Source organism: Melanerpes formicivorus, unplaced genomic scaffold, assembly GCF_026170545.1.
Source record: "Melanerpes formicivorus ecotype bairdi unplaced genomic scaffold, bMelFor1.0.p_v2 SCAF_12, whole genome shotgun sequence".
Classification (NCBI taxonomy): Eukaryota; Metazoa; Chordata; class Aves; order Piciformes; family Picidae; genus Melanerpes; species Melanerpes formicivorus.
Window position 1 is genome coordinate 16,582,883 of NW_027142364.1, and position 19,533 is coordinate 16,602,415.

The following is a 19,533-nucleotide window of genomic DNA, read 5'->3' on the forward strand; positions in this document are numbered from 1 at the left end:
TTGGAACTAGATGGTCTTTAATGTCCTCTCCAATCCAGACCATTCTGTGATTCTGTATGAACAGCTAAACATCATCACTCTCCTGATTTATTGTTGGATGTTTTCCCAGCAGATAATGGCCCTTCAATGTAGAGATGGTCCTGGAAGAATTAGAGCAGTGTTCCACTGCAGGGGAAAGCTTATTAAACACTAGAGCAGTCAAAAAAAGTTTGACTTAATGACCCAGATGGGATACATAAGTGGAACAATGAATCTGCACAAGTTTCATCATCAGCTGGTTTGGGGAAACCAGACCTCTTGCATAAGGGATTTTTTTAATTACAGCCTGTGTGCTGTTGCTGACTTTTGAATGAGAATTTCCCAAAGCTTTTGTTACTGAGTGACTGGAATGACAGGATATGTACACTGCACGTGATGACAGTGTGCATGCAATGCACATTTATTTCAGTTTGCAACAGGAGAATGATTTTTTTTGTCTGCTAGAGGTGATAATCTGGCACCTACACTAGGTGATCCTGCACTGGCAGTGGTTTGGACTTGGATATCTTTAAAGGTCCCTTCCAACCCCTGATATTCTGTGAACATCAATAAGTATTTTAGGACTCACAGTTTGCTTACCTAGTGCTTAACTGGTAATTCTCTGCATTATTTTTTTCCTACCTGTTGCTTAGGCTGGACAGATGGGCAGAATCCAATGGTATAAGATTTAACACATCCAAGTGCTGGGTTCTGCACATTGGCCACAGCAACCCCTTGCAGTGCTACAGGCTGGGGTCAGAGTGGCTGGAGAGTGGCCAGGTGGAGAGGGACCTGGGGGTGCTGGTTGATAGTAGGCTGAACATGAGCCTGCAGTGTGCCCAGGCAGCCAAGAGGGCCAATGGCATCCTGGCCTGCATCAGGAACAGTGTGGCCAGCAGGAGCAGGGAGGTCATTCTCCCCCCTGTATGCTGCACTGGTTAGGCCACACCTCAAGTACTGTGTCTAGTTCTGGGCCCCTCAGTTTAGGAAGGATGTTGACTTGCTGGAGCGTGTCCAGAGAAGAGCAACAAAGTTGGTGAGGGGCTTGGAACACAAACCCTATGAGGAGAGGCTGAGGGAGCTGGGGTTGCTCAGCCTGGAGAAGAGGAGACTCAGGGGTGACCTTATCACTCTCTACAACTACCTGAAGGGAGGTTGTAGACAGGCGGATGTTGGTCTCTTCTCCCAGGCACCCAGTACCAGAACAAGAGGACACAGTCTCAAGCTGTGCCAGGGGAGGTTCAGGCTAGAGGTTAGGAAGAAGTTCTATACAGAGAGAGTGATTGCCCATTGGAATGGGCTGCCTGGGGAGGTGGTGGAGTCGCCATCATTGGGGGTGTTCAGGAGGAGACTTGATGGGGTGCTTGGTGCCATGGGTTAGTTGTTTAGGTGGGTTGGATTGGTTGATGGGTTGGACACGATGATCTTGAAGGTCTCTTCCAACCTGGTTTATTCTATTCTATTTTAAATATGCAAATTTTAATTACATACATTTAAATGAATAAATCCTTTAGTCAAGGAGCAACTTCACTGTAGTGAATGCAGTTTCTCTTGGTGTTCTCCAAGAGTGGAAAGTCAGTTATCCCTTGAGTTATTGTGGCCTTCTTTGTGAGCTTTGCGTGAAGTAAGACCCAGCTCAGTAAATGGCTGCAAAAGGTTTTGGACTTGTAGGTGGAAAATTCAACCAGTTCTGCAAAGGTAAATGTGGAAGGTTTAAAGCTTTGCAGCTATTTGAGCTAGACAGGTTTGTCTTGTGATATTTTAAATGCTTGGGTATTTTTATAGCAATGTTTGGATGTTTTCATATAGATGAGATGAGTAGAGAGGTTTAGTTGCTGTGGGTGGGTTGGTTGGTTGTTTTTTCTTGGCATAGACCTTGTGTTTGATTTCTGTTTGTGTCCACAGGAAATAGTTTCTCAAGTTCCCCTCCTGCGACACATTATTACAGTGGACGGCAAGCCAACGACCTGGTCTGAGTTCCCCAAGGGGGTCATTGTTCACACCATGGCTTCTGTGCAAGCCATGGGGGCTAAGGCAGATCCTGGTAGGTTCACTTCCTTCTCTCTGCATCATCTCATTTGGTGTCCTACTTTGACCCTGGTGAGCAAACTTGGAGGAATAGTAGATCTCTGAAAATTATGCAGTGATTAACCTTTTATCAATCTGCCTTTTCTTTAAAGCCAATCTGTTGGGTTTTTAGTTCGGTTGCAGTTAGATTTTTGGGGTGTGCTTTGCAACAGGGTTAAGATGCTTTTAGTAAAATCTGTCTTCTCCACAACAAAGTGTCACGTGTTGAGGAATAATTTTTAGGATTGGCCTGCCAGGATAGAAACTCAGAAGGATTTCTATGGTAACATATATTTCTATGGTAACATATGTCCAGAGAAGGGCCACGAGGATGATCAGAGGGCTGGAGCACCTCTCCTATGAGGACAGACTGAAGGAGTTGGGGCTGTTCAGTCTGCAGAAGAGAAGGCTCCGAGGTGACCTCATTGTGGCCTTCCAGTATCTGAAGGGGGCCTACAGAAAGGCTGGGGAGGGACTTCTCAGGATGTCAGGTAGTGATAGGACTAGGGGGAATGGAATGAAGCTGGAGGTGGGGAGATTCAGGCTGGATGTGAGGAGGTTCTTCACCATGAGAGTGGTGAAGCCCTGGAATGGGTTGTCCAGGGAGGTGGTTGAGGCCCCGTCCCTGGAGGTGTTTAAGCCCAGGCTGGATGAGGCTGTGGCCAGCCTGATCTAGTGTGGGGTGTCCCTGCCCATGGCAGGGGGGTTGGAACTAGATGATCCGTGCGGTCCCTTCCAACCCTGAATGAAACTATGAAACTATAATATGCTGTGACATTGGCCTTAGCAACCCCATGCGGTACTACAGGCTGGGGTCAGAGTGGCTGGAGAGCAGCCAGGTGGAGAGGGACCTGGGGGTACTGGTCGATAGTAGGCTGAACATGAGCCTGCAGTGTGCCCAGGCATCCAAGAGGGCCAATGGCATCCTGGCCTGTATCAGGAACAGTGTGGCCAGCAGGAGCAGGGAGGTCATTCTGCCCCTGTACACTGCACTGGTTAGGCCACACCTCGAGCACTGTGTCCAGTTCTGGGCCCCACTGTTTAGGAAGGAGGTTGACTTGCTGGAGCGTGTCCAGAGAAGGGCAACAAAGTTGGTGAGGGGCTTGGAACACAAGACCTATGAGGAGAGACTGAGGAAGCTGGGGTTGCTTAGCCTGGAGAAGAGGAGACTCAGGGGTGACCTTACTGCTCTCTACAACTACCTGAAGGGAGGTTGTAGACAGGTGGATGTTGGTCTCTTCTTCCAGGCAGCCAGCACCAGAACAAGAGGACACAGTCTCAGGCTGTGCCAGGGGAGGTTTAGGCTGGAGATTAGGAAGAAGTTCTATACAGAGAGAGTGATTGCCCATTGGAATGGGCTGCCTGGGGAGGTGGTGGAGTCGCCATCATTGGGGGGTGTTCAGGAGGAGACTTGACAGGGTGCTTGGTGCCATGGGTTAGTTGTTTAGGTGGGCTGGATTGGTTGATGGGTTGGACGTGATGATCTTGAAGATCTCTTCCAACCTGGTTTATCCTATGTATTCTAAAACCCAGTTATTAGTAGCAGGCAGAGAAAATTGTGGGCTTTACAGCAAACGACATCAGTAATTCGCTACTGTTAAGGTCACAAATAACAAAACACAAATATCTCTTAGAACTTGATCACTTCCGTTGCATTTCTGAAAGTATACATCTACTCAATCTAATAATCTGCTGTAAACTTAATGTATTTGCAATCCAGATAACATATTTAGGATGAGAATTCAGAATTTTAGAGGGTGTTTTAACTGTTGTCATCAAAAATCTTTATTCTTGGCTCCGAAGAGCCGCTGCAGCCAGTATCTAAAATTTCCTAGTACTCAAGAATTGCTTGCTGCTTGTTCTTTGTGTTTTCACAAAGGCACATGAACATTGGGTTGAATCTTGGTTTAGGAGTAGGGTGGGTGGGTAATCCATCTGCTGTTGATGTTCAGAGTGATGGCAGGTTTGCTCCCAACTTCTTGATGTCTCTAAAAGATGATTTTCCCGTTCTGATGCACCGGTTTCATGTACTGTGACAACTGTTTCAGACAACACCAACAGAAAGAAAATATGGCTATAACTCATCAGCTCCTTGAGATTTGTTAATCTATATACTATATTAAAAAGTGTTCAGGGGGAGACTTGATGGGGTGCTTGGTGCCATGGGTTAGTTGTTTAGGTGGGTTGGATTGGTTGATGGGTTGGACGTGATGATCTTGAAGGTCTCTTCCAACCTGGTCCAGTCTGTCCTATACTCTGTCCTATACTCTGTCCTATACTCTGTCCTATACTCTGTCCTATACTCTGTCCTATACTCTGTCCTATACTCTGTCCTATACTCTGTCCTATACTCTGTCCTATTCCTGTTTTTCTCCAATGTTTTAAATGCCACACACTACATGGGTGTCCCTGCCCATCTCAGGGGAGCTGGAACTAAGTGATCTTCAAGGTCCCTTCCAATCCAAGCTGCTCCATGATTCTCTGAACGTTGTTTTTTAAGTTAGCAATTCATAAATCATGGAATACTGCAATGAATTATTTATGGTCAAGCATGTTCAATTAATATTGTATTAAGTACATGACCTGCTACTTATGTGCTTTTTGACATCCTGTGTTGTGCAGTATGGAGAAGATTGAGTGAGTGGGAAACTATTAAACATGTCTCACTCTTCATTGAGCAGGTTTTCTGCTGAACAAACATAACTCTTTTCCTCTTTTCCTCTCTCAGTGCCTTTAAATATTTATAGAAATTTGACTTGATGTTGGCTCAAAATTCCTTGCTGCAGGTTTGGGACCACATGAGGAAATAGGTTGTTAATGGGGACTGACACTGTGGCGGCGTGGAGCTGCTGCCACGTACCTTCAGTGGCATTCTGGAGAAGCTCTACCTATTTTTCTTTCCTCTGCAGGAATATGGGAAACATGATAGAGGAGGTGGTGGTGTGGTAGATGAGGACAATCACTTAAAGTATTGCACAACTAATTCAAAAGAGATTCCCTCTCTTAGTGAGGACATTTAAGGGTTTTTTTTGCACCTTTAGGTTGATCATTAGGAACAGTTCCTTTCCTGACAGGGTTGTCAAGCCCTGGAATAGGCTACCCAGGGTGGTGCTGGAGTCACCATCTTTGGAGGGATTTAAAAACCATGTAGTTGTGGTGCTGAGGGTCATGGTTTAGCAGCAGCCTGGTAGTGCTGTGTTAACAGTTGGACTTCATCTTAAAAGGTCTTTTCCAACCTAACCAATGCTATGGTTCTATGAAAGCAAAATGTAATAACAGTGATCATGAAGAGCTGCATCAGAATTGTTGCTGATATATCTGTAGCCTGATGGGCTCTCCACACATAATGCACTCCTTTTTTTCCAATACAAATTACAGGAAACAAGCAGCAGGCTAGGCCTGTGCCCTCTGATGTTGCAGTGATCATGTACACGAGTGGATCCACAGGAATTCCCAAAGGAGTGATGATCTCCCACTGCAACTTAATCGCTGGGATAACTGGAATGGCTGAGAGGATTCCAAATCTGGGGTATGTACCACAGCTGCTTCCCAGCAAGTAAACACATAGTTGTGTGTAATTTTAGATGAATCACTATGTAAACTCTTACCTGTTGTATACTGCTTTGTCTGTGACCCCATACTGTGCGCTGAGGTCTGAGCATCACCCAGTACTGCGTTAAATAACGTGACTGCTTCGTGTGCTGTTTGTTTTCTCATCTTCTCTATGTGGGCCAGACCAGGACACAAAAGCCTGTGTGACCACCTTGCACTAGAGGGGCTGAAAGCTTCCCTAAGCACTGCTTCCTTTGGTTAGTGTCAAATTCTGTGGTTGGGTGCAGTTTTTCATCTTGTCTACAGAGTTGCCTGTGCAGCCTCCTTGTCTGTGCAGCTGTCTTGGGATGAGTAAGCCTCATGCTTTGTGTTGAGCCTAAAGTGTGTAGCACATGACTTCTGAAGCAAAACCCATCTTATCTGAAATATCTCCTCCAGCACAAAGGCATTTTTTTACTTTCTCTGTGTAAATTTAACTTAATGACTCACCTGAGGACTCTAATGGTACACAAAAACCCAATCCTTTAAATTCTTTACAGGGAAAAAGACATCTATATTGGCTATCTGCCTCTTGCCCATGTTCTGGAGCTGAGTGCTGAGTTGGTGTGTCTGTCCCACGGCTGCCCCATTGGTTACTCTTCACCTCAGACATTAGCTGACCAGGTATGTTATAGGTGTTAGCTCAGATGTAGAAAAATATTGTTACTTACAGGTTGGACTTGATGATCTTTGAGGTCTTTTCCAACCTTATTGATTCCCTGAGGAGACAGACTTGGGGGTGCTGGTGGACTAAAAGCTCAACATGAGCTCTGTGTGCACTTGCAGCCCACAAAGCCAATCGGATCCTGGGCTGCATCAGGAGAAGTGTGGCCAGCAGGTCGAGGGAGGTGATCCTCCCCCTCTACTCAGCTCTGGTGAGACCCCACCTGGAGTACTGCCTCCAGTTCTGGAGCCCCTATTACAAGAGGGATATGGAGGTGCTGGAAGGTGTCCAGAGAAGGGCCAGGAGGATGATCAGAGGGCTGGAGCACCTCTCCTATGAGGACAGACTGAAGGAGTTGGGGCTGTTCAGTCTGCAGAAGAGAAGGCTCCAAGGTGACCTAATTGTGGCCTTCCAGCATCTGAAGGGTGCCTACAGGAAGGCAGGGGAGGGACTTCTCAGGATCTCAGGTGTGATAGGACTAGGGGGAATGGAATGAAGCTGGAGTTGGGGAGATTCAGGCTGGATGTGAGGAGGAGGTTCTTCACCATGAGAGTAGTGAAGCCCTGGAATGGGTTGTCCAGGGAGGTGGTTGAAGCCCCATCCCTGGGGGTGTTTAAGCCCAGGCTGGATGAGGCTCTGGGTAGCCTGATCTAGTGTGGGGTGTCCCTGCCCATGGCAGGGGGGTTGGAACTAGATGATCCGTGTGGTCCCTTCCAACCCTGACTGATACTGTGATACTACTATGGTTCTATGACATCAGATCCTCTTGAAATACTGTAACAAATCTGCTTTTCTACCATCGACAAGACAGGCTGCTGGTGCATATGACTCTGAACTAGTTTTAACTGTTGGCAATTTAAATGAAACTGATGATTTGTAGAGATGGGCTGTGTCATTTTGTTTCTCATGTTAAAAATTGTGAATCTGTATGCTAGCAGGCTTTTTTTTGTTTGTTTTGTTTTTGCTCTAGTCCTCTAAAATAAAGAAAGGAAGCAAAGGTGATGTTACCACCCTGAAGCCGACCCTCATGGCAGCTGTGCCGGTAAGTAACTGAAGGACCTTAAAAATTGGCTTTTAAAAATATAAGTCATAATTCACGTTTTTGATAGCTAAATGAATGCAATTGGCATTTATTGTACAATCATAGAATGGTTTGGGCTGGAAGGCACCTTTAAAGTTTGTCTAGTTCAACCACTGCAGGAGCTGGGGGACATCCTCAACCTAGATCCTGTCCACCCTAACCTAGAATGGTCCAAGGATGAGGCATCTCCCATCTCTGGGTAATCTGGGCCACTGTTTCACCAGCCTCAGCATAAAAATGTTTTCCTTCTGTCTAGCCTGACTCTCCCTTCTTTTAGTTTAAAACCATCACCTCTTCTCCTGACACAGCAGGCCCTAAACAGTCCTAACACCTTTAACTACTGTGAGGCCACAATAAGGTCTCCCTTTTACTTAAACAAAACAGGTAGAGCCTTTGTTGTTAAGCTAGCACAAAACACTTGTGTGTTGGGGGTAAACACTCATCATCATGTGAGTATCAACACTTTTCAAAGTTTAAGTAGCTATTGGGATTAGATTGCCATTTCAATTAGTCATCTGTAGATCATTACTCAGCTCTGGTGAGACCCCACCTGGAGTACTGTGTCCAGTTCTGGAGCCCCTGTTACAAGAGGGATATAGACATGCTGGGACGTGTCCAGAGAAGGGCCATGAGGATGATCAGAGGGCTGGAGCACCTCTCCTGTGAGCACAGACTGAGGCAGTTGGGCCTGTTCAGTCTGAAGAAGGCTCCGAGATGACCTTATTGTGGCCTTCCAGTACCTGAAGGGGGCCTACAAGAAGGCTGGGGAGGGACTTCTTAGGATATCAGGTAATGATAGGACTAGGGGGAATGGAAGGAAGCTGGAGGTGGGGAGATTTGGACTGGACGTGAGGAGGAAGTTCTTCACCATGAGAGTGGTGAAGCCCTGGAATGGGTTGTCCAGGCAGGTGGTTGAGGCCCCGTCCCTGGAGGTGTTTAAGAGCAGGCTGAATGAGGCTCTGTCCAGCCTGATCTAGTGTGAGGTGTCTTTGCCCATGGCAGGGAGGTTTGGAACTAGATGATCCTTGTGGTCCCTTCCAACCCTGACTGATTCTATGATCATAGTATATGAATGGAGAAAAGCTAGCTGGCAGCTTTGGGTTAACTTGTGCTCCTGCTCGGATGTTTGCTTGCTGGCTCGTAGCAGTGGAAGAGGAAGAATCCCAGGAGTGGGTCATCATCTGAAATACATTAGAGTTGCTAGGTGATAATTTCCCTCTTGTACAGAATTTAGGAACTGTTTCTCTGAAGTGAAATCTTGTTATGTAACTAGGAAATCATGGATCGGATCTACAAAAACGTCATGAATAAAGTGAATGAAATGACCACTTTCCAGCGCAACCTCTTCATACTGGCCTACAACTACAAAATGGAGCAGATTTCCAAAGGTTACACTACCCCACTCTGTGACAGGTAATGTTACCACATAAGCACTATCTGATGTTGGAGGGCTATTTTTGTGGGGAGGGTGTGGTACTCTCACCTGTTTTTATGTTGACACTTTGCACATCAACAGGTCTGTGATTACATGTAAAGCAAAACAGCAAATCAGATTTTGTGATGATTTTATTTTGAACATATATTAGAATAGAATAAACCAGGTTGGAAAAGACCTTTGAGATCGAGTCCAACCTATTATCCAACACTATCAAATCAACTAAACCATGGGACCAAGCTCCCCCATCCAGTCTCTTCCTAAACACCTCCAGTGATGGTGGCTCCACCACCTCCCTGGGCAGCCCATTCCAATGGCAATGTATTGATACACTTTTGACTGTTAACTCCCATTTACAGTATCACAATGTCACTAAGGTGGAAAGAGACCTCAAGGATCATTGAGTCCAACCTATCAACACAGACCTCATGACTAGACCATGGCACCAAGTGCCACATCCAATCATCTCTTGAACACCTCCAGGGATGATGACTCCACCACCTCCCTGGGCAGCACATTCCAATGACAAATGACTCTCTCAGTGAAGAACTTTCTCCTCACCTCGAGCTTAAACTTCCCCTGGCACAGCTTGAGACTGTGTCCCCTTGTTCTGGTGCTGGTTGCCTGGGAGAAGAGACCAACCCCCTCCTGGCTACAACCACCTTTCAGGTAGTTGTAGAGAGCAATGAGGTCACTCCTGAGCCTCCTCTTCTCCAGGCTAAACAATCCCAGCTCCCTCAGCCTCTCCTCACAGGGCTGTGCTCAAGGCCTCTCCCCAGCCTCCTTGCCCTTCTCTGGACATGTTCAAGTGTCTCAATGTCCTTCCTAAACTGAGGGGCCCAGAACTGGACACAGTACTCAAGGTGTGGCCTAACCAGTGCAGAGTACAGGGGCACAATGCCTTCCCTGCTCCTGCTGGCCACACTATTCCTATTGAACTGATGGGAGTTTTATAGCCATTGCATTATTTTCATTAGGACTCTAAGAATGGATTTCTACAAATCCTTGGTAAAATGGGGAGTCTGTTTCTCTGGAGACCTGTAGATTTGATGTTTTCACAGAGGTGTATCACAGAATATCTCAAGTTGGAAAGAACCCATAAGTATCAGCGAGTCCAGCTCCCAGAGACAAAGAATAATTGAACTGCAAAATTTATTTAGAATAGAATAGAATAAACCAAACCAGGTTGGAAGAGACCTTCAAGATCATCGCGTCCAACCCCTCAACCAATCCAACCCACCCAAACAGCTAACCCATGGCACCAAGCACCCCATCAAGTCTCCTCCTTATTAAAATCCCTGTGGAGGAGAAAATTGCAGAACTTCACTGTCTTATTAAATGTAACAGAAACTCTTCACCCATCTCCAAACTGAAATGCAGAAACAAGCTTAGCAACCTTAGAGACTCAATTAGGCTTTTTAGAACTTCTTCCTTGAATGCTGTAAAAGTTGGGTGGAAACTTTCAGTTCAGATACAAATTAGGTACTCTGATTTTCTCTGTAAGCCTCAAATACACACTCTTATCTTTGTGTTTTAGCCTTATTTTCCGGAAGGTCCGAATGCTGCTGGGAGGAAAAATCCGCATCCTGCTCTGTGGGGGAGCTCCACTCTCGGCAGCAACCCAGCGGTTCATGAACATTTGCTTCTGCTGCCCTGTAGGGCAAGGATATGGACTAACAGAGTCAGCTGGAGCTGGAACCATCACAGAAAGTTGGTATTGGTCTATGCTGAGTGCTCTGTGTGTATCATTTCTGACAGCCCGTTCCTTTGGCAGAGCCAAAGCCATGAGTGAATCCTGGGAGCTACTGGGAATTACCCATGTAGAAAAGGGCAGGAGTAATGTTGATGCAGTGTGCTAAAGCTGGGCACCTACATACAAAATGTTCTCATTTGTGATAGAGAGACCTGCAGTAGTGTGGATGGGATTGAATTTGGCATTATTGCACTGAAGCAGTTGAGCTGCATTTAGCATCTGAAATTTTGGTGGCTCTATTAAGGCATTAGGAAAATAAAGAATGGAATGAAAAAGCCTGCACCAGATTTTAATTTCATGTAACAGAATCTAATGATTTTAGTTGCCTGTAGTCCTAACACTTCCTTCATATTCAGTGGTGGCAGAAACAATGCTGCTATTTTTTGGCAGTGGTGCAGAACCACATGGGAATGATCTGGGGAGTATCTAAGACTCATTGCTAGATGATGCTGGATTGTAGAACATGTTGTTGGTGATCCACTGTAGAGGGTTAGGGCTGGGCTGGCCACTAGATGAGTGACAGGCACTGTATGAATTCCTCACCCTTCCCAGAGAGAAGAGAAAGGGAATAAGAGAGAGAGAGAGAAAGAAAATAAACCAGCTTGAATGGAAATAACAATAAAATGAAATAAATAGAAATAGATACAAACCAATGTGTCTATTGATACAACCAGTAATGGCAATGACATTGCTGTCACAACTGATGTTCTAGGCAGGCACTGGGAAAGTCCCAGATTGGACTCAGTGGCAGACAGGAGTTGGATTCTGGGCAGAGAGAATCTTCCTTGGACACCAGCCATTGAAGAAGGGGCTTGACCCTGGTGATCCCTCAGCTTTATACTAACTCTGATGTCCATGAAATGGAATCCCTTCTTGGTCAGTTTAGGGTCACCTGTCCTGTCCACTCCTCCCTGAAGGTGTCATCTTGTACTTCCTGACCTCAATGCAGGGCACAGGATTTAGCAGTGACCTTGTTCTGCACAGGAGCAATGATAAGCAAAAGCTTTTCTGCACCCCAACCTTTGGCAGCAACTCTAACCATCAGCGTTCTCACTGCTAGAAGCAGGCACTGTCTGTGAGAACGTGCTGTGAACTTCAGAAAGTGCCATCACTGAAAAGAGTCTGAGCTGAGAAGTCAAATCCCTCAACAGAATTAGTTCTCTTCTGGCTCATACTGGGATGGACACAAATTGTTCTGATGTGTTGTTATTCCAAGAGGTCTTTGGAAATGGCTTCTTTGATGGCTTGGAAAACAAAATGATAGTGGGGCAGCAACACAAATGATGTAGTCTTCAGTGATGCTCTTCTGGGAAGTTGCCCAGATGCAGAAGTGTTTGTGATTGGGTGAATCAAAGTCCCACATCCCTGAATTGTTAGGAAATACTGCTATTTATTCCAGAGTCCAGCAAACACTGAGGTTCTTGTGCCACTTCTGAAGCATAGCCCACATGGATAACTTACTGTGAAAGCTGTGTTGGTATCACTGGAGGTACCTTTAAACGCAGCAGTCTTTTCTCCTTGCAGAATAAGGATTTTATCCCTATTACTCTGGTAGATCCATTGGGTTATCTTCAGAAGTTCTGTTCTATGAATTCAAGTTCAGAAATCAGGAACAGTTAACTTTCACTAAATAAGATGCATGAAAAGAAAGCCTTTTCTAACTATTTCTTCTGAAAAAAAATGCTCTTTTTTTATATTCCAGTTTGGGACTACACTACAGGGAGAGTGGGAGCACCTTTGGTCTGTTGTGAAATCAAGTTGAGGAATTGGGAAGAAGGTGAGAATTTCTGTGTGGTTAAAAGACAGTGTGCTTAAGAGCTTCACGTGGCTGTTTTTCTACTGGGCTTTGCTCAGGAATACTAATAAGACTTCCTTGGGTTTTTTAAATTTTAAATGCTACTTTTACACATAAAAGTTTGATCTTAGGGAGAATACAGGCTGATGGGTGGTAGGATTTAAAGCAGCCTTGCAGAGGACATTTGGGAGTACTGGGTGATGAAAAGCTGGACGTGAGAGAAATGCGCTCTCCCAGGCCAGAAATGAGATTTATCCTGGGATGCATCCCCAGCAGTGTGGGCAACAGGTTGAGGGAGAGGATTCTGGCCCTCTGCTCTGGTGAGACCTCACCTGCAATACTGTCCCCTGTTCTGTAGTCCTCAGCACAGGAGAGATGTGGACCTGTTGGAGCAGGGCCAGTGGAAGCCACAGAAGTGATCACAGGGCTGGTTTGAGTTCTTTAGCCTGGAGAAGGGAAGAGTCCTGAAGGGAGTGCTTGCACTTCAGCTGAGTACATCTAAGACACAGCATACATGTGCACTACTTTCTGGTGCCATTAAGAAATGGCTTTAAAATAGTCCTCATAATGCTATTAATAATTTTATTTTTAAAGTGACATGTGGGATGGAAGCTTAATGGATGCTAAATCAAATATACTTTAGATATACATAATGAAGTTTGAAATGTATTTAGGTGATTCCCTGTTGCCATATTACAGGACAGAAGACTATAACACTTCAAGGTGTTTTGGGCTAAGGTGAAACATTATAACATTGGGGTTTTTTTCTTTCCTAAAATATGAAGTGCAATTTGTGGGGTTTAGTTTTGTTTTGTGGTGGGTTTGTTGGTTATTTTTGTTGTTGTTGTTGTTTTGGTTTTGTTTGGTGTTTGCTTTTTCCTGTTGGGGCTGGTATGAAATTGATGGAGTCTGTAAGTCCTGGCAGAAAGACTGCAGAGAGGTGGCTTTTGCCCTCTGCATGTGTGTGAATGTTTGCAAACACACCTGTTAAATAGCTGTTTATGTGCTGACAAGAATTGAAACCCCTGGGAGGAGTTCCCCCTGAGCTGGCAACATGCCTTCATAGCCAGTGGTACTCTGGGGGGCATTGAGAAGTGTGTGGCCAGCAGGTTGAGGGAGGTTCTTCTCCCCCCTCTATTGTCTGCCCTAGTAAAACATCATATGAAATATTGTGTCCAATTCTGGCCTCCCCAGTTCAAGAGAGACAGGGAACTGGTGGAGAGAGTCCAGTGGATGTTACAAAGTTCATGAAGGGACTGGAGCATCTCTCTGACAAGGAAAGGCTGAGAGGCCTGGGGCTGTTTAGCCTGCAGAACAGAAGACTGAGAAAGGGATTTTTCTCAGTGCTGATCAATATCTAGAGGGTGTGGGGTCAGACTCTTTCCAGTGGAGCTCAGTGACAGGACAAGGGGCAATGGGCACAGTCTGGAACCCAGGAGGTTCCATCTGATTGTAAGGGAGAGCTTCTTTCTTATGAGTGTGGTAGAGCACTGGACCAGGCTGAGGTTGTGGATTCTCCTTCTATGGAGAGATTCCAAGCCCATCTGGACACTGTGATCCTGGACAAGCTGCTGTGGGTTATGCTGGTTCAGCAGGGCAATTTGGCTTAGGTGATCTCCAGAGGTTCCTTCCAACCCTCACCTGTGATTCTGTGAACCATCCCTTCTCCTATTTAACTTTGGTAAGGGACTTAACCTGAAGTGTTTATATTTAAATGGTAGAAGTTATAGGAACTCTTGCTTTGGAATAAATTTTTAGCTTTTATTAATAAATCCTGTACTTTTAGGTGGATATTACAACACTGATAAACCATATCCTAGAGGTGAGATTCTTATTGGAGGGCCAAATGTGACAGTGGGCTACTACAAGAATGAAGTTCGAACCAAACAGGATTTCACTGTTGATGAGAATGGGCAGAGGTGGCTCCACACTGGAGACATTGGAGAGTTTCAGCATGATGGATGTCTGAAAATTATTGGTGAGTTAATAAATTCAGGTCAACATACAATTAATTTTGTCAGGACTGCTGAATACTGTAATTAACTGAAATCTTGGCATGGAGTCAAAAGCCTTCCATGGATCCCAGGGAAATTCTGATGTGTTCACATAAGCTTGATTATGTGTTTTGAAAGCTAATTTTTAAACTGCATTGTCTTAACATTTACATTTTAGCATTTAAAAGCAGTGTTAAGGTCATTAGGTGAGTCAGGGTGCTCTTCAATCCTGAAAACTAAGTTTAGTTGGTTTATTGTATGAGAAGAATTTTAGGTCCCACTGCAGTTGAGCCAGCAGGTCAGATAGCTACAAAAACACCTTGCCTGGTTGCACAAAGCATCATGAAGATGTACAGCAAAGGAGAGGGAGTCCTGGCTTTGCAGCTGGGTGGGAAGGGCACCTCTGCATATAATAACCTCAAGTGATTTGGGTTTAATTTCTGGTTCCTGTTGTTTCCACATAACAGATGGACAGTTGCTCTTCAAATAAGGGTTTAGCCTGGGAATAAGTAATAAAATGTCACCAAATGCTGTGTTTCCTGCCTTAGATTTGGATCAGACAGCACAAAATGTGTGCTTGTAGCCACACTCAGGCTTTTTATAACTCCTGATGGTCTCCTATTCCCTCAGCAGTGCAGTTGTGTAGGAGAGGCTGTTCTAAAGGCAGAAAACACACAGGGTTGAAATGTGTCTTGTGTTGATGTGAGGGGCAGAGTGATAAAATGCAGTATCTGGGGTTTTTCACCCTTGAGAAGAGAAGGCTTAGGGGAGACCTCATAACCATGTGCAAATACATGAAGGGCAGCTATCAAAGAGGAGGAGTCTTCCTCTTTACAAAGAGTCCCATGGTAAAGGCAAGTGGTAATGGGCACGAGTTGCTACTGGGGAGATTCAGACTGGATGCCAGAAAATTTTTTTCACTGTTCAAACTATTGGACATTGGAATAAACTCCCAAGGGAGGTGGTGGATTCCCCTACATTAGACAGTTTCAAAGGCCAGCTTGATGGGGTGCTAGGCCATCTTACTTGAAGTACATTCTTACCCTGAACAGTTGGACTAGATGATTCTTGAGGTCCCTTCCAATCCAGCATTCTATGCATCTATGAATCTGCAAACCTGTTACTAAATGGTTCCCAGAAGCACCAAAGAGGACTCAGCTTAGCTTTTGGAGTTCATGCACACACATTTCAGAGAAATGTGAGGTCAGTGTCTGTAGTGTTGTCTTCTGCAGTTCATGTTTAATTCCTGCTTTTGCCTCAATAGATCGTAAAAAAGATCTTGTAAAACTTCAGGCAGGAGAATACGTTTCTCTGGGCAAAGTGGAAGCAGCTCTGAAGAATCTTCCTCTGGTAGATAACATTTGTGCATATGCAAGCAGGTAAGAGGCAGCTGACACTTGGTTATGGCTTTGTTCTCTCTGTCCTACTGAAGCTGCGAGCAGAAGCTTTTTGCTGCTCAATGTGTGAGATTTTAAAAGGCTTTTACTTAGAATACAATGGATTAACTTTTTCTGGCAAAACTAAACCATCTGAAAAGAGTGGATTTAGTTTTCTTTTCCTATTGCTGTAAGTCATTCATTGGAAAATGCCAAGAATGAGTCTCTCTCATTCCCTTTTCCCCAATCTGAAGAGCAGCTAAGTTCTGCCTGCATTCGTAACAGACATCACTCAAGCATTTTAGTCACTATTACCTGTAGACTCCCCAGGACACCTTGTTCCTTGCCATATTTAGCTGTAGTCTGTTCTTCTGAAGAAGTGCTGCTGTACTTCAGAGGAAGATTAGGAGGAAAAAAAATACCAGCCCAGAAACTGGCTTGTGCATTAAGAATACTTCAAGCCCTTTAACCAGCAGACCCCTTGAAGATTGAGTGAAAACTAAAAACTCTGCAACCCTCCGATTAATAAATGATGGTCCAATGTCCTTTCTGTTTGCTTTCTACATGTACTACTGAATTGGGCATCTGAAGGCTAAAACATGTCTTAAGTTTCTACCTGTGCATTATGGAAGCTTGGAGATGTACATATACTTCAGGGTGTTTCCTGGTGTCATTTTGATGCTTGGAAAGGAGTTTTGGAGCTTCTGAATAAACAGAAATGTTCCCCACTTGATAACTGGTTGAAAGAGGCCAGGACAAGCATACCAGAGAATTGCTCAGTGGTAATACCAAGAAAATTAACTTTTGGTTTGTTCACCTGGTTCTCTGTGTTATTTTTTTTGATGTTAGCTAATGGTAGTAGTCCTCTAAGTTTGATTTTGACATTTTTGGATCATTGGGGTACCATGCATTGGGCTTATCACTGCTGAGAAGTGGTTTTGACCTGTTGAGTGAATCTCATGTTCACTTGCTTTGCCTGCCTGCTGTTATGTGCCTGTTCTGAACATGCTCTATATCATCTGTGGAGAAAGTGGCTCCTGCAGTTGGTGCTTTTGCTGCTCTGGGTTTGAAGTTCAATACTGGAACTGTAGCATCAGATTCTACATTCATTTCAACCAAGTCAAGGTAGCATTGGAGGCTGAAGTGCCTATCAGCCAGGCATTTGGCTGTTAGACTTTGTCTTGTCTGTTACTGAAAAACAGGTCATTTAAAGGTAATTTATAAACAGAGCCCAAGTACCTTCTAAACTGTGTTGCTTCTTTTTCTTTTCTTCCCCCCCCCCCAGCTGCTATATTTCTTCATAATACTTTTATGTGTAATTTGGCATAAGCAGCCATGCAATACAGATTCTCTGAATGGTTGTCCATATGCACATTTCATTGTGGGTATGCACTTACCTCAGTAATGAGAGCTCAAAAGCTTCTTGTTAGTAGTGCCTCTAACTTCTCTTAGATCCTGTCTCTCCTTATCCTTTGCCTGGTTGATCTCATATGCAAGATGAATCCTTCATTTGTAGTTGTTCTGTCTCTGCTTGGGTAGAATCTCCAGCACAGCAAGGGAATGAGAATGTTTGGTGTGGAGAGATGTTTCAGCAAAATCTCTTGGCATGAAGGAGATGACTAAGGAGGTCCTGAGGACCACATTCTGGAAATTGCATCCTTTGTGCTGTGGTTGTGGCCTCCAAGCTTGAAGAGCTGGCAAATTTAAAAGATCTGCAGAAGGAGCAGTAGTGAACAGGCAAGCAGCTGCTCCAGAGAGATGATGTGTAGTCTTCAGGATACTGCTCAAGACAAATGGTGCTTTAGTGTTTGAACTGCAACAAGTGAAGATTTGACTTAGTGGTACAGAATGAAAAGTTAAGTGTTCCATGAGCTGTGAACTCCAAGGTGCTCTTTCCAGGCAAAAGCATAGTTGGTAAATCCTTTGTCTGGTGGGAAGTATGCTTCTACTCAAGAGGCTGAATTTTAGATGAACTGCAAGTCTGAGGCTCACCCACCCAACTGATCACTTCTGTATGTTGTTTGTTCCTGGAGACATCAGAGATGTTGCTAGACATGACCTTAAACAGGTCAGAAGACTACAGGAACCAGGGATGAAAGTGCCAAAGGAACTTTGTGTTCTGGATGCCTTCATACATAACACATACAAGTAAGAGAGCTTACAAGGGTTCAGCAGAGTTTAGCTTGAGTGTAAAATAATCAGAGAGGCAAAGATGGAAGATGAGGTCCAAGCAGTGAATAATACTGAGGTTCATCTAAAGTGTTTCTGTAAGTACAGCCTTAGAGAAAAATGAGAACAACTGTGAGTCAGCCAGCAGGCCTGTGTTTGCAGTGGACTTTTGTGCAGGCTTCAGAGCTTCTGCCAGATGCCTATGATAGTTCTAAAGGAGAAAATGGCAATGTACAGTAACCAAAAGGGCATTTAGAGTTAGTATTTTTAAATTCTCTTGGAGACCTTTTAAAGCATAACTTAAAGTAATCTCCATTCCAGGCTCAAGGTTCTTTATTTTGCTTTAATAATTTGGCTGGTGAAAGAAAGCAGCGAAAGTTGGAACACGACATTAGAATTCAGAGCAAGCTTTTACCTAGATGGAGATTTGCCTGAAAACAGCAGCAATTTAAAGAAGGGAAATGGAAATTATGCTTACACCTTGGTAACTGCAGAAATCCAGGATGAGGACCTCCAGCTAGTAGTTCTGTAGGAACTGACACGAGTCAACAAGTGCTGTGCCATTACAGGAGGCTAAATATCAGATATATAATCAGGTATACAGCCTGCAATGTGTACAGTGATCTTGTTGCTCTACCAAGGATTAAAGCATGAGTTCCACATGCAGTGCTTCAGGGAAGCTGGACATCTTGAAAAGAGTTCAGGAGGAAAACAGAAATGTCTGAGCAGAGATCTGTGATGCATGACTTAGAAGGAAAGTACATTGCTTAAATTCCTAGAGAAACTGAAGGAAGGAAGAGTAGTAGAAAGGTGAAAAGGGGCAGGGCAAAATTAGTCTGTGAATGAGTGTAATAGCTTGTGTGAAAAGGAGAGATCCATCTAACTGTTGAAAATACCATCAACTGTATGAAAATACATCTGATATAAATTGCAGAGAGGAAGAGTCAGGGACAGCCATCTGGAACGCTTAAGATGTTAAGAATATTGAAGCAGGTCAAAGGATATTCTCCTCCCCCTCTGTTCTGTGCCTTAGTGAGACAACATCTGGAGTATTGTATCCAGTTCTGGGCTTCCCAGTTCAAGCGAGACAGGGAGCTACTGGACAGAGTCCAGCAGAGGCTACAAAGATGAGGAGGGAATTGGAACATCTCTCTGAGGAGAAAATGTTGCTGAGAGACCTAGGGCTGTTTAGCCTGAAGAAGAGAAGACTGAGGAGATGATCTTATCAATGCTTATCAATAGCTAAAGGGCAGGGGGCAAGAGGATGGGGCCAGACTTTTCAGTGGTGCCTGGTAACAGGCAGAAACTGGACCTCAGAAAGTTTCATTTCATCATGAGGAAGACTTTCCTGTGAGGGTGTTGAGGCACTGGAGCAGGCTACCCACGGAGGCTGTGGAGTCTCCTTCTCTGGAGAGATTGCAAACCAGCCTGGACAGTGGAACTTGGGCAACCTGCTCTAAAGCACCCTGCTTTAGATGATTGCCAGAAGTCACTTCCAACCCCTACTATGCTGGGATTCTGTGACTAGTGTCTGTGTGACGTTTAAGAGCATGTTAGACAGACATCTGTTAGATGCAGCTGACCCTGCTT

At 44.6% G+C, this 19,533-nt stretch overlaps 1 protein-coding gene across 3 annotated transcripts in view; it reads left to right on the plus strand.

Moving 5' to 3' along the window:
* ACSL3 (acyl-CoA synthetase long chain family member 3) overlaps nucleotides 1–19,533 on the plus strand; it is a 58,537-nt gene that overhangs the window by 32,082 nt on the left and 6,922 nt on the right. For all 3 annotated transcript variants that reach the window (XM_068145491.1, XM_068145490.1, XM_068145489.1), the window contains exons 6-14: nucleotides 1,924–2,062; nucleotides 5,464–5,614; nucleotides 6,177–6,300; nucleotides 7,311–7,382; nucleotides 8,695–8,834; nucleotides 10,394–10,566; nucleotides 12,312–12,386; nucleotides 14,191–14,382; nucleotides 15,663–15,777. In XM_068145491.1, the coding sequence (XP_068001592.1) occupies nucleotides 1,924–2,062; nucleotides 5,464–5,614; nucleotides 6,177–6,300; nucleotides 7,311–7,382; nucleotides 8,695–8,834; nucleotides 10,394–10,566; nucleotides 12,312–12,386; nucleotides 14,191–14,382; nucleotides 15,663–15,777 (1,181 nt within the window). The remainder of the gene's footprint in view (nucleotides 1–1,923; nucleotides 2,063–5,463; nucleotides 5,615–6,176; nucleotides 6,301–7,310; nucleotides 7,383–8,694; nucleotides 8,835–10,393; nucleotides 10,567–12,311; nucleotides 12,387–14,190; nucleotides 14,383–15,662; nucleotides 15,778–19,533) is intronic.